The 20,355-nt window shown below is 32.0% G+C and overlaps 1 protein-coding gene across 2 annotated transcripts in view; it reads right to left on the bottom strand.

Moving 5' to 3' along the window:
- Window positions 1–19,577, bottom strand: part of LOC129227386 (isovaleryl-CoA dehydrogenase, mitochondrial-like) — a 28,550-nt gene extending 8,973 nt beyond the window's left edge. For both annotated transcript variants that reach the window (XM_054861937.1, XM_054861938.1), the window contains exons 1-8: window positions 19,378–19,577; window positions 19,141–19,230; window positions 16,912–16,963; window positions 11,511–11,680; window positions 8,048–8,141; window positions 6,334–6,470; window positions 3,050–3,146; window positions 362–455 (exon numbers count right to left, since the gene is read on the bottom strand). In XM_054861937.1, coding sequence (XP_054717912.1) covers window positions 362–455; window positions 3,050–3,146; window positions 6,334–6,470; window positions 8,048–8,141; window positions 11,511–11,680; window positions 16,912–16,963; window positions 19,141–19,230; window positions 19,378–19,512 — 869 coding nt within the window. In that variant the 5' untranslated portion in view covers window positions 19,513–19,577. The remainder of the gene's footprint in view (window positions 1–361; window positions 456–3,049; window positions 3,147–6,333; window positions 6,471–8,047; window positions 8,142–11,510; window positions 11,681–16,911; window positions 16,964–19,140; window positions 19,231–19,377) is intronic.
- Window positions 19,578–20,355: the final 778 nt, after the last annotated feature.

Raw genomic sequence — 20,355 nt, 5'->3', positions numbered from 1 at the left:
AACTCTCATCTTCAAAAAGTAATACAATAAGATAGTAATTTAAGTACAGTAAACAACAAAATAAGGTGAAAACAATTACAAATGTTTATTTAAAAAATAAATGCACTGAAAGAAATATTTATTGGCAACATCTAAATTTGCTGCTCTAAATCCCATGATTTTTTTTTATTTTTATTGTAATAGCTACCTTGATATTTTTCCCCATGAAGTATTCTAATTTAGTTATTATGAAATGCATCAAATGCATAAATAATACAATTGAGTTTCAAATTTAGCACATCAATTTATGTTAAATTATAAAAATTGTCTGCAATAACTACAATTTTTTAAAAACTGAAAAATATCTTAAAAAAGAAATTACCCAACAGGGCCAGCAGCTAAAACTAGTCTCTCATAGTCCAATCCACTCATCAATACATATACTCCTTTATTTTCCTTTGAAACTAAATTTTCCGCTGAGGAAAAAAAAATATAAAACTACATTTACTTTTTGAAAAAGAGAATTCATAAGTTCAGAAAAATAATAAAAAATCTGCAAAAAATATAACAAATGTCGTGCAGGCACTTATGTTATGTACTGCTTATCAGTAAAACTAGCAGTGCATTTAAAAATTTGAAAAAAGGATAACAATACTAAAATTACCATCACTTGGTTTATTTTTACTTCTATTAAAGAAGCAAATCCCAGCTACAGTCGAGTCCCCACTTACGCAAGAGATGCGTTCCAAGACCCCTCACGTAAGTCTAAATGTCGCGTTGTGGAAAAAGGTATACGTAAAAACTTTTATAAACATACCCCATTATTTAACACACTTGTAAACAGCACCTCAAACTGTTTTAAACCATTCCTTAACTATGCATTACCATTTCTTACATCAAGCACAGAATTTGTATTTGTATTTGTTTAAAAAAGCCATTTTATTCGACATAAAATACTGTTACAATACAAAATCAATGATCAATGGGAAAGGAGGACATAAAATAAACTAGTACGGCACGTACAGTATACTAACAAAATAATGCACTATATTGTACTGTACAGTAGATCCATTAATGATGTTTGTAACTTAAAAAAATTAAGATGATGATGATTTATGCTGCATGATCAAACCGTTATTCCAATACATATTTTAAATACAGTTGCATCACTAATTCGTTTATAATGTTTCCATCTGTGGCAACACCCCTCTTCCAGGTGTTTTTAATTTACAATACAAGAGCAGCTTACACTACTCCGCGAACTTTTACGGATTTCCTTTTCTTGACCTTTAATTGTGGGTATGGAAGAGTCACTCATACCCAATTCTCGTGTTACCTTACTTTAGATAATACAGTGGTTTCTGGTATCATTACATTTTATAAACTTTCACATTTAGAATGAAAAAAATAATGGAAAATGAGTAGTTATTTGTATGCACTAACAAAGCGATGTTCAGACTAGTATGCTGTGGGAACTTCAGTTGTAAGTGATGCTAAAGGAATGAAGGTTCATTTGCAAAAAAAAAATATTTTTAGTAGCCAATAACAAAGTCGATATTTATGCACCATGATTCCCTCCCAAAATTTTCGTATTGCTGGCGATTAATTTGTGTTAGGTCAAAAATTCTTTACTAGGGAAAAAATCGCGTTATAGCCATTTCCCGTGAGTTGAATCCTGTTGTAGCGAGAGTCGACTGTATTTCGTAAGTTTTTGGGTTACTTTATACATAAGACTTTTTTTATGCGGTCCCTATCCATCGCATTAAAAAAATATTTTTTTTAACTGTGGTGCAAAAACAACTTTTATAGCTACTCATGAAGTTTCAAATGATTTCTCTTTTTTTTTTTTGTTTGCGATTATTATGCAATCGCTATCTACTGAATAAACACCGGTTTGAGTGTATTTCAGAATAAACCAGTTAAAAGTAGTATTACACAAAACCTTGATTTTCTCTAGTAGTCCCCCCCCCCCCTCCTTCTTTTATTTTGCTTGAGATGCACCAATATTGTCACAAGTGGGCATTACTTACAAATAAATGTAAAAATAAGGGAATAACACAGATATTTGAACACACAAATGGTATAAACTAAAAACAAATGACATTCAATCGAACATCAGCTTTTGAGAGCTTTTTTACCCAGGAATCCAAAGTATTAAAGAGATTTTATTTGCTATAATAGCAGATTATAAAGATGTGTATGTTTGTGTGTTTTGTCTGGACCTTTTAAAAATTAAATGCAATACTTCAGATATAATTCACTTCAAAACTAAACTTCTACATTTTTATTAACATCTCTGTTTTAATCTTTTGATTTCATATTCCGAATAGGTGCTATTTTGGACAATACAGTAGTTGATACTTTGAAATACAAAGAAATTTAGATTTTTGTAATCCTAATAATGAAAAATAGATTTCAAAAAAAACAAACAGAGGTGAAAAGAACCTTGAGTATTTTCAAATGAAAACTTGCTTCAGAAAGACAAGTCTCCAAAAAAGTAGCCTTAGTGAAAATGAGTTGCTTTGTTTTGGCCTGGTTTTGTTGAAAAAATCTTCAAATTTTTCTTAAGTCAAAAAGATAGCAAAAAGTTGCATTAAAGAAGCCAGTGGCAACCCTGTATTTTTAATGCAAAAAACACTCAGGAGCAGACACATGCTACCATTTTAAATAAAGAGGTTACGCTGAAGAATATAGGGTTCTGGATATGAAAAATTTCGGAAACTCCTTGGGGGTCAATAAAATCCCCAAATCAGTCAGGAATATGGGCCCCTATAAGGGCATAAAGTAAACGTTACTAATTAATTACATAAGTAATAAAAGGAAATAATATTACAAATATTTACTTTGAAAATATTAACGACTTGAAAGGATTACTGCAATTTTTTACTTTTTAATCACAAAAAATTTAGAGCACAATGTGGATGGATAATATTGTAGACAGTTGGGGGGGGGGGGGTCATGACCCCCAATAACTGTCCTCTTATATTCCCCCTGCAAACACTTGAGCAATATTTTTTTTAAACAACCAAAACTAATAGCAAATAACATATTCAAATACTTTGTAACATACCAGGAACTTTGCAATCTTCAAATATTAATTCTGCAGTTGGAGATCCTCTCATACCTAATTTGTCAAGAGCTTTGCCAACACTAAAACCAGGCATTCCCTGTAAGATTAAAAACAAAAAGTAACGTTAATATGAAGCCCAGTGGCTCAGTAATGCTTTGCACTCCTACTCTACAAGACCGGGTTCTATTCCTGGGTCAGGCATGGTTGACTCAGCCGTTCATCCCTTAAGTGGGTCGATAAAATGAGTACCAAGCGTACTTGGAAACCAAACACTGAGGGTTCTGCATTAGGCTGACCACCTAACTGGAACATCTGCCTTGCACCCCAGAACCCCTGGTCAGGAAAATCGAGTTGGGCATTGGTCCCCATGGGCTGTCGGGCCACAGGGTTTGGTTTTTAAAGTTAATATAGTTGAAAGAAATAAAATTTAGATTAGGCATGAAATATGTTTATAGCAATAAGTAAATAGCAATAAAAAATGTCTAGAATGCTTTATAAATATATATGTATGTATCAAGGTTAAATTTGTAAATGTTCCAGAACCGGAATGCCCTTTGAATAATGAGTCGCTTTCGATTTGATGTGAAAGGGAAAGTATCAGACCAGTGTTCCGGTACGAAATCACCTCTGCTATAAATATGTAAATTGTAAATAGTCACTATCTAATATGAAGTTAATTTTGTGATATTAAACAGTAATAAAGGCAAAGATTAATTCTATGAAATATGACTTTAGTTCACATAATTTTTCAATTTGACCAAAAAAAAAAAAAAAAAAAAAAAAGAACAGAAAAAGAATTAAGCTGTAAATATTCCTTGAAACTTGAACTGTTGGTCTCATAAAGAAATTAAAAAAAAAAAGATTCGTCAATAAAGTTTTGATTTCACAAAGAATTTTTTAAAAAGAACAAATCTAATTGAAACATGAGCCTATGTAAATGGGCAGACATCTTTTTATTTATTATTGAAAAGTGCTATTGCCATCTAACATCATTTTACCTAACACAATAGGCTATGACAAACACTAGCAGCTTGAACCTTCATTTTTTTCCAGAGAAAAACATATTCAGAAAAATCACACTTAACAGGGTGCGTACACTATTTGCAGACAAAAAAGCAAGCACATTTTAGTACTTTCCAGGACCCAACACCAGGACTTACTTCTCTGTCCAACTAATTATAATGCTCACAGCACTCTTAAAATAGTAGGTAAGTTTTCTTATTTTTAGAAATAAATTAATATAGTGACTAGACTATTAACTATAATAGCTTAAATCTATTATCGAGCATTTTAAAAATTCATAGAAATTATCACATTGTCATATCAACATGCGGCTTGCGCCATAATACTTCATAGATTTAAGAATTTTCATTATACAGTAGAAGACTATTATAACACACACCTTGGGACCAAAGCTTTAGCGTTATACAGGTTTTGGCGTTATATAGGTCATTTCACAAATTTTGAAACTAATATTCAGAATATATATATATATATATATATATATATATATATATATATATTAGCACTTCAGAATAAGTTCTATCTGCAATGAGTATTAAAATACTAATTATACAACTAATCATTCACAAAGAAATATGCTTTACAATTAAAATAAAGTGAATTATCCTGCACTTCTGCCAGCTTCATAGTTTGCATAACAGCTGCATTTTCAAGAGTCATCTGATATTTTCTCTTTACTGTGAATATTAATTTTCATTTTAAAGCTTTGAATTAAGCTGGAAAGATGAAAAACTGTTTCAAAATTTAATTTTTCTAACAATTTTTATGTTAGCAAGGCAAAACAATGGGATTTTTTAAACTTTAAAACCTATTGTTTACTTCTGAAAAGTTGTGCGGTTTATAGCGAATTGCGTTATATAGGTCGGCGTTATGAAGGTACTCTACTATATTGTAAAAAGAAAGGGAAGAAAAGAAAAAAATTATAACTATAAGTAATTTACATTGATGGCTGCATCGTCACAGTAAAAATTTGTTTTTCTTACAGTGATGATAGAATTGTCAATGTAAATACTTATAATTACTCCCCCCCTCCCTTTTTTTACAATGTCCTAAAAAATTCTGAAGCCTGTGAAGTATCATTGCACAAAGTGCATATTGATACGACAAATTTGTTACATTTCTATAATTTTTTAAAATGTGCCAAGGGCTTTCCGACACCCTGTATATTTTAACAGTAAAATATTCTTGTGAAGAAATTATAATTATTTTATTAATTCCCAGCAACTAAATCTTTAAAAGGTACATAAAACATGAATTTTAATGCTTTTCAACCACAATATTTAATTAAAAAATACAGTAAAGTTAATAGTTACATCCCCTGTAAATAAAGCATTCATTTCTGCTGGGACATTTTTTAAAGTTCTTTCCAGCTTTGGCAAATAAACCTTTTTGAGGGAGGAGTTTTCTAAAGAAATCAGACTGAGGAGTGCTGATGGCCTTTGAAAAAAGTGAGAAAGGTGACAAATTAGAAAACAAAGGTGACAAAAAGTAACTAAAAGGTGACCAAAAGCAATTTTTTAAGAAATCAAAAACAAAAGGGGGATTATCCCTTTTAACTGACTTTTATCCAAATAGCTTTGGGCTTTTGAAAAGACTCCTTTACAATTTTGAACATGAATATTTATAGGGCTAGAAGTAGCAAAATAAAAATTTTAAGACATTTTCAAAAAACTTTCAGTGTAAACTCTATGTAACCTTAGAAGATTTTTTTAATCAACATAATAAAGCTTGAAATTGTGAAGTAAAGAGCAAGATGACATATTTATTGAACATATATTTTATGTTATTCAATCATATTTTTAATATTGTTTTTTTAATTTTATTTTTTATCAGGGTTAGATTTAGTTGAATGTAGAAGGGGGATAGGAAGACTGATCTGCCCAGTTTGACGAAGCTGCACAAACAAATTAGATAGTGAAATATTGAATAAGATTCGAAAGATATATTGTGACATTACAACTACATAAATGACTACATTATTACTTTTTAAAAGTACTCAACTCCTTGAAAGAGCAAATTTAAAACATTGTATAAAAATCAAACTTTCTAATTTTTTGTACTTTAATTTAACCATTTATTTCTTACTTTAAAACAATTGCTGAGGGTAAAATTAAGAAAATTTTACCAAGCAAAATTTTAAAGGCTAGTAACTCAAATTAGATTTTAGGTTAAAAATTCTTTCTGATTTAGTTTTCATTTATAAAAGAAATTATATTATTATTTAGCTTATATAATAGTGTTATACCAAATAAGTTAAATACCTTTTCAACAATAAATGTACTGATGCCATGCTGGGCCTTTTCCGCACTAGGATTTGTTTTTGCATAGACCAAAAGCACATCAGCAACTGTTGAGTTAGTAATCCAAAACTTGGTACCATTTAAAACATAATAATCACCTAGAAATAAAAGATATGAAAATTGAAAAGATATGTACCTCTTATAAAAACCTACAGATCTATTGTGAAATAGTTTGCCAAATGGTGCCGCAGCCAACCAAGGCTGCGGGGTCGGAGGAAAAATGATTGACTCTGGGAATTTTAGAGAATTAGACCCTGACACCTCAGAATCAACCCGACTCTGCAAGCACTACCAGAGTTGCAGACTTTGGGGGAAAATGACGGACTCCAACTCTTGAAGTTTTAAACCTTCGACTCTGACTCTTCTACCCCAAAATCAGCCCTACTGCGATTTCACAGCCATGGTTAAAACACTTGGTTCTAAAACACACTTCCACCAGAGGAAGAAACTGTTGAGACAGATTGCTTGCAATTTAACCACAGTATACTTGAAAAGATTTTCTAAGAGGAAGGAAAGGCTCCAGAGCACTGGTATAGAGAGAAAAAGGCACGCCATCATTTATAAATACAGTCGGACCTCCATATATCGAAGTAGCAAATTGCCGGAAAAAATTCGATATATAGAAACAATCTGTTTTTATCATAAAATTTTCTAAAACATTAAAATTAAAGCTCATTTTCGTGTATGAAACCCAATTTCTAATTTATACGAGCATCAAATTAAAAGTTAAGAATTGAAAAATTAACAGAAATTACACTTTTGCGTCTTCACACATCTTCATTTTTCGTCAATTCAACTTGATCCGCAATATTAGGGTATTTTCGTTTTGGCTATGCGATCGAGAGAAAAAGAAAAAAAACCACAATCTACTTAAGCTGAATGATTTTTACTGAAGTTAAAAGACTAAAAATGATAATCAACAGACAAAAGGGATAACTAGAAACTGATTTTACAGTGTTACTGGTAATGAGATTTGAAATGAACTTGACGGAATTTAAGAACTCCAGAACGGAACAACGACATATCTACACACCTCTCAGCCCCAGATTCCATATGAGTTTCATAGCAACCTTTAGTGAACATAATATTCTCCCCTAACCTTTATTTTTCATGAGACAAACAGTCTAAAGTGAAAAAAAAAATGTACGAATGTCTCGAGAAAAAATTTCGATATATAGAAACAATTTTTCTATGTAATGAACATGGAAACGTGCTGGAATTTTGATATATAGAAAATTTCGATATGTGGAAGTTCGATATATGGAGGTCCGACTGTATGTAAAAAATATTTGAATTTTAATAAGCTTCATGTGTTAAACTAACTATGGTAAACACTTAGTGATGAAATAAATCAAAACATTACTTTTCATAATAAATTCAATTACAATTTATCTAAAACTGACTATGTTAAGCATACGAGAAACAAACATATACATCTAATAATAAAACTTATCTTTTTTTTTTTTTTTTTTGTGCATTCCATTAATTATGAATCAGAATTTTGAATGCAATTATTCAGAATAGACAAATAGCAAAGCTGAACATAGTAGCACTACGGACATCTCAAATACATCTCTTAATTAAATTTGTATTGGCAGTATAATATGTCAAATTACATTGTTTAATGGAGAAAAAAACCATGCCACATAAGGTAACAAATTAACAATATTAATACCTTTCTTTTCAGCTTTTAATTTCATGGATACTACATCTGATCCTGCACCAGATTCACTCATAGCCAATGCACCAATGTGCTCTCCACTTAATAACTGCAATACAAACAATTAAAAACATTAAAAAGGTTAAATACTGAACAGAGAAGTTTTTATTGAATAAATATACACTTAATTTTAAAAGGCTTTAAAACTAAAATTTGAAAAATAAAATTATGCTAGCAAAAAAAATCAAAATTAAGGACATTAAAATTTAAGAAACACAAGGTTACTGCATTAACGCTAAGCAATGTCTGTAGACAGCAATACAGGGTTAGCATAAAAGAATATTCCAGTTTTAAAAATTTATATTTCATAAACTATTACACTTAGCACTATAAATGATACATAAAAATAAACTGTCAAAGTTTTTTTTTTTCACTCACAAATGTTCAATGTGTGCGCTTTTTGTAATTCAACACGCATTTAACACATATTTTGGAGTGTTTCCCTGTCAATTAAGCATAATTTCATAATTTCTCTCTAGCAGAATAGAACAAAAGATGTTTTGCAAGCTGAATACGTAGAATATGACTTTCAAAGCTATTAAACAAAGAAAAATTGATACTTTGCTGCAAGTTCAGGAATTTTCATACTCATTTGTATAATTGTTCATTCCTGACAGGCATCATTTTTCAAATTTTAAAAGGTATAAGTATTTTAACTCCTCAAAAAAATATATCACATTCCACTTTTTATTGCTTACGATTTTTTAAAAGAAGATATCAGGGCTCTCCTCTGATATGCCCCCCTCTTGGCGAGATTTTAATTTTTCGCTCGATACGAAAATCGCCAATAAGGCGATAACTTGGCAACCCTGGTTTTGCAACTTGAACGCTGGAAAGTAGTTTCTCGAAGTCTGTCTTTTTGCACGTGTCTGTGTGGTAGGAGGTAGGTGCTCATATGTTCCGCTCTTAGGGAGATTTTAAGTTGAATACTCTAAAATAAAGTTTCAATTCAAACTTTATTTTAGAGTATTCTTTTTCTTGTTGTTTTTTAATGTTAATTTAGTTGAATTTTCTATTTTAATTATGAGTTCGGTTTGTGATGTTGTCCAAATGTATCAATTGAAATTTTTGAATGAATCTTCTTTTTCTTTTTCGTCAGGTCGTCCAACGTTTGGACGTACCGGAGTCCTAAATAGATTTTTTATATTTAAACTAATTGAAAATAAAGAGGTTTTTTTAGAATTTTTAAGGGAAATTGGTTTACTTAAGAATGAAATGTTATGTTCTAGATGTAATTCTGTTATGAAAATTAAAAAAACTAAAAAATGTTCAGATGGGTTAATTTTTTTTTGTAGAAAGGTTATTGGGGGTGTTGTTTGTGGAAAAGAAGCAACGATCAGGAGTGGGTCATGGTTTAGTTCTAGCAAGTTGAAAATAGAGGAGATTTTTTTGATAACATATGAGATTTTAATTGGGACCAAAACTGCTGATATTGAAAGTCAATATTTTTTTTCATCACAAACTTTAGCCGATTGGCGAAATTATATTAATGAAGAAATATTAAATTACATTGAATTAAAATCCGAACAAATAGGGGGGGTTGGGAAAGTTATTGAAGTTGATGAATCTAAATTTGGGAAAAGAAAATATAATTGGGGACATGCAGTTGAGGGACAATGGGTTTTTGGGGGGGTTGAACGGGGTTCGGGGAAAACTTTTTTGGTTGCTGTTGGGGATAGGGGTAGGGAAACTCTATTTTTGGCAATTAAGCAGTGGATACTACCAGGCACGACGGTGCACTCCGATTGTTGGAGGGCATATGATACATTGGGGGAGGAGGGGTATGAGCATTTAACAGTCAACCATAAACTTAATTTTGTAGATCCAGAAACTAAATGTCACACTAACACAATTGAATCCACATGGAGACACGTTAAAAGTACTCTACCAACATATAATAGATTAGGGGATTTTAAATTTTATTTAGCTTATTATTTATACAAAAAAAATTGTGAATACAAAAATGAGGATATGTTTGTAAAGTTTTTGGAAATAATTCGCGAAATTAATTGGGTGGAGTACAAAATACAAGTAAAATAAGGTTGTTTTTTTTGGAATTTTTTTTGTCAAAACAAACATAATTTAAATATTTTTGTAAAGTAATGATAATAAAAAATGGGATAATTTCCCTAAGAGCGGAACATATGTGCACTGCCTCACGTGAGGAAGTAAAAGAAAAGTAAAAAAGGTAAGTGAACATATTTTGAATTATTGTGTTTTTAGTGTGTTTCTGGTAGTTTGTATTTTGGTCTGGTTGGCATTTTTGTAGCACAAAAATGGTGTTAATTTCACATAAAATCTGTGACTTTATTGTATACTGAACGGAGGAGATCTGTGACTTATATCCGACTGTGATGTATATTAAAAGTCGGAGGGATAACGGACCGAGGTCCTGGCGAGCCCGAGGTCTCATAGTACTTTCGTAATGAGACCGAGGCAGGGGTCTCATTACGAAAGTACTATGAGACCGAGGGCTCGTATCCCGGAGAAACAACGGAAAAAAATTAATGCATTAATTTCATTAAATAATTAATGACATAATTTGAATTTTTCCTGTTGGCGCTAAAAAAGCATCGCTAAGAACGATGTATGACATATGACGTCATACATAGTTTTCTTGGCGACGCTTTTTTGGCGCCAACAGGAAAAAGTCGCCAAGAGGGGGGTATATCAGATTTGTTCCGATATCAGTTTTTGCTATACAGCAACCCTCAACTAAAGTTTAAAGCTCAATTATTACTTTTATGACAATGAAATGGGGATGGGGGGGGAGGCTCAGATTGCATGGATAAAAAATCTCGGCAATGATCAGAATTTCATTTCTCTGAGCCTTTATTAAAAATGTACCTTTGTTTTCACAAAATATTTATAATATTTTTGGGGAAGAAGAATTAATGCTTTTATATAGGCATTAATTTATAATGCACCACTATCCCTCTCCCCTCATCAAAGAAAAAAAAAGTTTGTTAAAAAGAGAAAACTGAATGCAATGACTTCTCATAACAGACTACTAAACAATTAACAAATAAAGATAAAAGTGAATGCTAAACGTGAATCCCAGCCAGGGCCGGATTTAGGGGAGGGCAGGTGGCGCTACTGCCCCGAGGCCTCCACAACAAAGGGGCCCCCACAATAAAAATTTTACAAAATATCCTAACTTTCATGGGTCGAAAATATCAGATATATACATATATATCAAAATATTCGAATATATATCAAAGTATCGGATATTTTCGAAAATATGATGATCTTTTCGAACCCGGATTAGGGACCTCCACTCCTTCGTTGCCCCAGGACTTCCACACTTCCAAATCCGGTCCTGATCCCAGCTAATAACTAAACCTTATGTAAGTAAAAAAAGAAGAGAAGAAAGAACATAATGAAATGCAACCATTGTGATTCAAACGGACATAATTACTTTTGGCAAATATTTCTCTTTTTGCTTTTCATTTCCGTGCCTAGCCAGCTGGTTTACACATAAATTAGAGTGGGCTCCATAGCTCAGTGCAATACTGGCAGAAGCACGAGATAGTTCCTCCATAGCAATGCAATGTTCTAAGAAACCAACTTCAGAGCCTCCATCTTTTGCTAAAAATTATGCAATAGAAATCTGAAAAAATGCTACTAAATTAATGTAACATTTCATGCATTAATAGTGAGTCTTTGAAAATGCAATTTTAGTTACAAAATACAATGCAAAATGATAGCAAAATCAAAATTTGTTTTGTTGATTTTGAAAAAAAAAATCAACTTTTTTCAAAAACTTTTGTACTAATTTCCCACACTACTGAATTAAATCTAAAGATAAAAGCATACTTTTTTTTTTGGTGTCAACTCGCAAAACATTAACATCTGATAGCATACTACTGTTATTGACTGTTATGGCCTGATTGGTAAGGCATTGTTGGACTTGTAACCAAAGAGTTCAGAGTTCGATCTTGTCAGTTGAAGTTCCTCTGTGTTCCTTAATGGTGACTGGTGAAAGTTACAGCGGTGATTTTAACTCTATGAAAAAGTACCTGAACTTGGAACTGATGAGATATACCCCACCCTTGACGACTTTTTCCTGTTGGCGCCAAGAAAGCGTCGCCAAGAAAACGATGTATGACGACATATGTCATACATCGTTTTTAGCGATGCTTTTTTAGCGCCAACAGGAAAAAATCAGATAAAAAATATGATCAAAGCACTTCAGAACACAATATGTATAAAAACAACATAAAACCACAACCAAAAACACCACAAATATACGCTTCAAAAATACCAGAAACTAGAAAGTTTTTGTACACAAAGAACAATTACTAGAAAGTATTTAAAATGCTTAAATTGACAAATTACTATAACAGCTCACCAATGAAATATGTACCAATAGAAATAAAAGCTATTTTCCATCATGCATCTCATTGAACAAAAACTTTTCTCATACTCAGCTAAAAAAGAGCAAAGCGATTCAAATTGCGATGTTTAAAGCGGAAAACACCCCCAAAATCAATGACTATTTCAGCCAAAAAAGTGCTTAGTTACTCAAATTTGGATGCATGAAAAGTAGAAATGTTTTAACAAAACATCCTTAACATAAACAGTACAAAAATACCATACATTTATTTGCTATCCAGACATGCTTTCAAAGTACCTATTATGTTTTACATAAAATAACACCTTCATATTTTTATAAAATGCTGGAATCAACTTATTTTCAGAAATTTAGTACCTAAAGGAAGCACGTTAAGAGAATGTCTAAATAATTCGTGGCATCGATAAAAATTAACTTTTAGAACAAAATAACCGTACTATTTTTGAAAAATTAATTTACAAACAGTAAAAATAAAGTCAAAAACTACAAGAACCCCTCAAGGATTTGTAAAAGCAAAGAATTTCGGAAGTGAGAGGTTTTTCCTTATAATTCTAAAATGAAGAACTTATCTTTTTATGGTATAAATCCTCACACTCAGTCTAAAACAATACATCATATGACAATGGCACTTTACAGATACACACCACGTTGGAGTTAACTTTTAATTAACGTTCAAGTTTGAAGAAACTGGCATTTTCTATCTTTTTACTTCAAAACACAACTACTGAATTTAAACTAACAACAAAGTAAGCTTTCCTGTAAGGTATATTGCACGAAACAACACGTATCTCTCCTGCGTGAAACCAAGTAAACAAGTTTGAACAGATGTAACTAGCTTGCCTTCGGGTTACCAAACACAGGTTAATTTTGCCAGGGATGCCATGTTTAAAAAATTATCGCCTCATTGGCGAGAAAAATATTTCAATTTTGTACAAAAATTTGGATGTCGCCAGATGGGGGGTACGAAACAGGGAACCCCGCTCTGCTATGCCATCTGGGGCTTCCAGAGAACGGACCTTTCGGCCGGGGCCCCCTTACCCGCAAGGGAACGAGATCTAAACCACTTACGACTCTAGACACCGTGGACCCAGGTACGGACCTGACTCCGGTGGTGCCCATTGCCTACTCACTGTCCCACTCGATAGCCGTTGGGCAGATACAAATCTGCTCACACGCAAGTAAAGAGTGGTCGTTTTACATACGTGGATGCTACACCATCGTAAAACCCTCCCCATTTACCCGGGCTTGGGACCGGCATAGGGACGGGCCTGGCCCCTAAAGACCAGACCCCACCTACGGCTGGGTTGCCAGATGGGGGGTATATCACATCTGTACCCTGAACTTTTTTCCCAAGAAGAAAAAGTGTTTTGATGGGCATATATATACACATTACGTGTATGCACACATCATATTATGTATATAAATAATTCAGATACATAATTATTCGTTGGGGCTAAAACTCAAAGTTTTAATTGGATTTCATACGTCCATGTGCATGGTGGGAATTAAATTCTTTTAATTTTTCTCATTTCTTAAAATTTTTCAAAGAATGTTTTATTTTCCTCCTTTGTATCTGAATCCTTAACCATTAATTACATTCATTTACTAATACACTAAAGCCTAATACACCAGCATTTTTTAATGATTCCCGGTTTCTTTTATGAGTATTTGTAGAAGAATGTTGCATTGCAATAATGCCTTCACACCATCATTAGCATATGTAAAGGGCTTGCTGCAAGAAACACAAAACCAAACCAGCCCTATCAATTTTTTTACACTATATTTACATCTTTTCATTGTAGGAATCCACTCTGTTTAACCATTCCCAATTAATTTTTTTTCTTCTTTCCTGCATCGATGGAGACAATATCTTCATATTTATCCCGCTACCTCATTTTTTAAATGAGAACATGCAAAGTTTAAATGAATAAATTTATCAAACAAAAAAGTAGCGAAATGAAAAGTAAGAGTTAACTAGTAAAATTTAATTAAACTAATTTATATTTACAAGGAGCTTTTTAATAACGATAAAGTATAATTAGAATTAGTTCAATAAAAACAGAACGCACACAGATAAAGATTATAAACCAGAATATAAAATAAAGAAAATATTTGCATACGATCAATTCCTCCAACTGCCATAAAGAACAAAGACAGGAGTCGAAGCTCTTATCACTTTTCTCTTCCTACCTTCCCCCAGTTTACAAAACATGACCGTAGCTTACGCTTTATAGCTATACCAAATGTCTTCAATTTGAATTTTTTCGTTTCATTAAACATCGCCCTAAATTTTACTAAAGTGGGTTTTTCTGAAAATATAGAAGTTCCGATATTTTTGAAGATGAAGATACCAGAATTCAAGATGAAAATACCGGAAATCCGGTAAAATACGGGAACACAATCACCCCTGAAGTTAATATGTCGAGGTTACGAAGTCCTCCAAATGAATCAATAACTCTGGGGGAGCTGAACCGGGGACTGTTCGGCTTCTGATCTGGATTTAAAAAAAAACAAAACAGAGCTGTTTTCAGGGTTTCATCCAACCGGTTAAACCACAAACAGTGGTAGGTATGGGGGACCCTGAAGTTTAGTAAGATGTCTCCTATTATTATACGGCTAAAACACTATTTTCATGTAGAGAAAGGTGGGGCAAAGTGGAATGGTAAAATTTTAGAGCAACATTTCTAACAATATCTTAACTAATCAAAACACATAGTTGATTCTAGTCAAAAGATAAATAGCTCTAAAGAAAATGGGAAAAACAACATAATTATTTTTTAAAATTCAATACATATATTGCCTTGCTCAACCACAAGCTGTGTCATATTTTGATCACCTATCTCTAGTAGTGTGTTTTCTTGCAAACTGTACGAGTAAGCTACAACCATTGGATTTGATCATAATATCTTCCTTAAAAGTGCACTACAAGAAAACTTGTTTCGTCAATATCTTGCTGAATTAGAAACTGGCAATTCAGCAACTGCATTTTTTTTTTTTTTCTTAAATTTAGAAGTATTGGTGAATTTACGTTAAGGAATTGCTTCAAAAAGGATTTTTATTTTCTATTGAAGTTGACCAAAATGAATGTAGTGACCAAATTATCAAAAAGAAAGGTTTTGGAACAGATTTCAATGATGACAAATTGTATCTTATCAGGGCCAGCTCTAGTAGTTTTGCCGCCTTAGGGAACATTGAACCCCTCCCCCCCCTTCCTTGCCTTCATTGCTCTTTCAAAAGTAAGCTATTCAAATACAAATCGGTAATAAACAAAGAAATAAAATCCTGACATATCCCAGCCTTAACATTGTTTTCCAGAATCAAATACTCCAGATAGACTTTTACATTAAAAGTAATCCTTTTCCCTCATTTGTAATTTAAAACTAAATAAATAACCCACCATTTTTAAAACAATGGTGGGACGGGTTTGGAATCACAATCTCTTAACAAATAGCAATTCTTATAAACATCTTAGTTGGGTCATCAGATAAAATTTGAGATTGAGATCACAAAACATGATCTAAACCTGCAGAAATAAGGGCTGCGTTTTGTAGTTGAGTTTTTGGGATAAAAATATCAAATTAGTATAGTAAGTAAGCGCTGTGAAAAACAAGAAAATGTAAATATAAAAAGTTTGATCAACAAACAATTGAGGCAGTGAGAAGCAAAGGGATGTAAGTGGACATTTTCAAGTTTTGAGTAAAGAGGGTTTAAAGTTCAGATCCTAGGAAGGCTTTCATTGAAAAGTTTTCCTAAATCATGCTGTATAGCAACACTTAGCAGGGCTACTAGTACCATATCTTGCCCCAAGACAGAAGAGAGGTTCACAAACCATTTGTACTTGTTATCTCCAAATTTTTAATTTTGGCACTTAAATCCCTTTGCTTCTCACTGCCTCAACTATGGAGAATTATGAAAGGAAATAAATGGTAAATAGGTATGTTACATTCTTTCGATAATTATACTTACAGTATTTGCCAAACTGTTATTAATATCAACCTATTTTCTTTAGAAACATTCTCCTTCGTTCTCACACTAGAACTTATATTATGTTTTAGAATTTTGAACAGAGTTTTTGTGAAGTTCACTGTACTAAATAAAAGAAAGACAGAACTAATAAATTTTAAAATTTTCAAGGAGATTTTAAGGGTTTGAGTTGAAGAATGATTTAAGTCAATGGCTTTCAAAAAAAATAATTGTTTTTAAGAACCAAATTCACATCACACATGATTACAAAACTCAACAACTTCCTTCATTTAAAAGAGTAAAAACCATGTTTAATTCATCCTCAAAATAACTTTTAAAAGCAAGTAACTTCAAATTGAAGATTTAAAAGGAAAAATCTTAATTTGTTTTTCACACTTTGAAACATTTTTTTCAATGTTACACAAAAGAAAAAGTTGAAAAATTTGTGCAAAAGAAAAAAGAAAAGGAATTTGCAAATAAGTAAAATAATGAATATACTTACCAGGAACAGTTAGCCCTAAAAGTCCAAGTCCTCCTAATTTTTTATAAAATTCCTTTAAAAACAAAGGATTAAATTGTTACATTAAGAAAGTTAAAAAGTAATTTAATGAAACAAAGTGAAATTTCACACGCAAACAAATTCACTAATAGATGAAAACTAAGGATTGGATTTAAGAAATACCAAAATCCAATTATTTCCTGTTATATATATATATATATATATATATATATATATATATATATATATATATATATATATATATAAAGAGAATTATCAGAAAAAATTTCATTAATTTTATCCAGCCAGAAATTACTTTTAAAAAGGTGCAAAAATTCAGTAGCATCAAATAGATACAGCTGTATGCTTTTAAAAAAAAGTGTTATAGCAACCGATAAGATGAAATATTTCTTTATAATCGTTTACTCTTAAATGAGCTAGGCAAAAATTTTATTCTAAATATGTTTAAACCAATTTGTGTTAAAAAACCAACTAATTAGCTTTTTAGAAGCCTTTTATTTATTAAAGAAATGATTTCTAACTTTTACGAAAATGACTTAAATGACTATCCAGCATCACAGCCATTATAGAAAAATTTATAGTTCTTCAGTTAGTATTAATTCAATCATACATAAATTTTGTTAGCCAGCACCAGCAGGGAATTTAGATCCTCTGGATAAAACATATTTTGTGTTTCTTATTTTTTTTTTTACTCAATGGATATTCCTGAAGGAGAGGGGCAAGATTAGAATAATGAAAACAAGTTAAAGTTTTACAATTAGCCACTTTGAAATAAATGAAAACCAATTATAATCAGTTGACGCTTTAGCTACATGGCCAGAGTTACGTACAAACTGTGACATTTACATGGAACAAAGCTTTTGGGTTCATGTATTTATTTATTTAATTGAAGAATTGAAGCTAATAAATGACTATTTTCCCTATTGTCACCCTGGCCAGGGCTGAAGAGTCGGAGTCATGAAGTTGAATTGATTTTGTGGTAAAGAAGTCAGAGTCCGGCGTAGCAAGCTTTAAAATTCCGAGAGTCAGAGGGTCACATATTTTCCCTCCGAGTCCTTAACTTCATCAGGCTGTAGAGTAAGAGTCTGAGTTGGGCTGATTTTGTGGTAAAAGAGTACAAGTCAGCAGTGGCAGCGATTGGGGGGCTTATAAGTAGGGGGGGGGCTAAAAGCCATGGTATTTTAGCGGCAGCAAAAAATGTAAAAAAAAAGAATTACAAAATTTTGTTTGGGAAAGTTTTGAGAATATTGAAGCAGATAAGTAGAAATTAATTCAAATCTAACAACTTAACTCAAGTTTTTTTAAAGATTTTAATGAATTTTGAACACAATAACTCTCCTTGAAGATGCACTTAGACATGAATTAAAGATACATTATTTATCCTGAAGTATTTTGAGGTGTCACAAACACTTGGTGATAATTTTATTAGACAAGTATGGCTTTTTTAAGTTAAACAATTGATTTATTAATATGAAAACAATGAATACATAAGTGAAAAGTTATTGCTTGTGCTAAATAATGTTTTGTAAACAGATATAGAAAGTAAAACAACTAATTTTGTTCTGAAAAATTTGACATTTGGGGGGGGGGGGGGTTATATTAAGTTTTGGCGCCAAAATTGGAAAACAAAATATTTAAATTAACCTAAAAAAATGCCTCCCCCCCCCCCAATTGCCTGAATTGAGATCTGAGTGTTATCAAGTGTAACAGAATACAATTTAGATATATAAAAATATTTATGACCAATGAAATGGTTATTAAAATTTTGTCCCTTGTGATCTAGAGACACTTATTTTGAATCATGTTTTCAAAAAAACATCTTTTATGTTACCATTTCTTATCTGATATAATTGTACTGACAAGACTGGATTTTTTTTTTTTACCTTTGGGGGGATGTGATCTTCAAGCCCCCTCCCCCAACACTGGACTTGCAAGTTATGTGTCAAGGACACATTCAATTTGCTAATCACATCAAATTCTAAAAGTATTTGGATAATCAGTGATTCAGATAGTTAGAGTTAGGATACTTGGAGTTCTACTGTACATGCTTGTTAGCATTCAATGAAACGAATGAACTACAGATTAAAAAAACTGAACCATGTCATTATTGCATAAGATATGATCTGCTGTATCTATTTGAGCTTAAGACAGCATGTTCATTACAGGAAATTAAGCTAAAGGTTACAAATGAATAAAATATTGTATATTTACCTTAATCTGAGGGAAAATATTGTTTTTATCAATGTCTTGTGCAAAAGGTGCAAGCTCTTTTTGTGCAAACTGGAAAATACTTTCACGCATCTAAATAATGAAAAGAAATTAAAACTCCAAAAACTTAAAAGAAATATCAAATTAAACCATCAAAACTCTTCCTATATCACAGTCGACTTTAGGAAAAGATGAAATTATAATATGAAAAAATTAGGTTTGTAATATACTCTTAGGTACCTGTCTCTGCTCCGCATTAAGACCACTGATGTTGTCATCAACAGGATAGTGAGATAAATATCTCACTGTAACATTATTTTTAATATGAAAAGAACGCGCTCTGAAAAGAGAATTTATTTGACGTAAATTCCTCATTTTTTTACACAATTTTTTAGGCGCACGTCTATTCAATACCGTTCAATTACATAACATTACATTAGGCGATGGAGGGAAAAATATTACTGAGAGATTTAGACCGATAGTCCCTCTGCTTCAATAATTATCCAACTATCCTTGAAAATCTCAGTAGATATGATAATTTGGGACCTCCGTGTCTCTGTGATATCTGTGCTCTGGTTGTTATTCCCTTCTCTTCTGTTGTAAATCTTTCCTAATAAAATCTAGAAAATACGACTGGAGAAGGAATACCGAGATTCTCAAACTTTCATCAAAAGTGATCTAACAGACCAACATTAAAAGAAATTTTGAATGCACCAGTAACTGTTTCTACATTTATTTCTCTAGTTAGGAAACAAAAAAAACTAAAGTGAAACAAGACACCCCCCCCTCCCTCCACTCTCTTTTTTATTTCATTTATACTTATAATTCTAATCTGGTGATAACGACTGCTTTGTAGCGTTAAAAAAAACGCGTTTTACTTGACCTGCTGGAGAGATCGCGCGTGGCACACAGTCACCTCATCCTTCACCATTCTTATCCAAAAGGAGAAATTAATTTAGTATTTCATTTATTACTTTTAATTGACTTCTCTACAACTATTTTTTCTTAAGTTGTTCAAAAAGAACACAAAACATTTGCTATTTTGAGCAAAAGCATTTTTGTTCAAAACTACATTTAATTCATTCGGAACTCCAGCGCTCGAATACGCTACCTTGCGGTGATTTACAAAACTGCCGATGGAACTAAAACATTGCCACGTTTTAGTTCCATGTGTGTCTGTTGACGTAAACACAGGCAGTTTGTTCTGAGTATTTATTA

This window comes from Uloborus diversus, chromosome 8 (assembly GCF_026930045.1).
Source record: "Uloborus diversus isolate 005 chromosome 8, Udiv.v.3.1, whole genome shotgun sequence".
In the NCBI taxonomy this organism is placed as follows: domain Eukaryota; kingdom Metazoa; phylum Arthropoda; class Arachnida; order Araneae; family Uloboridae; genus Uloborus; species Uloborus diversus.
This window is presented reverse-complemented; position numbering and strand designations above follow the sequence as displayed.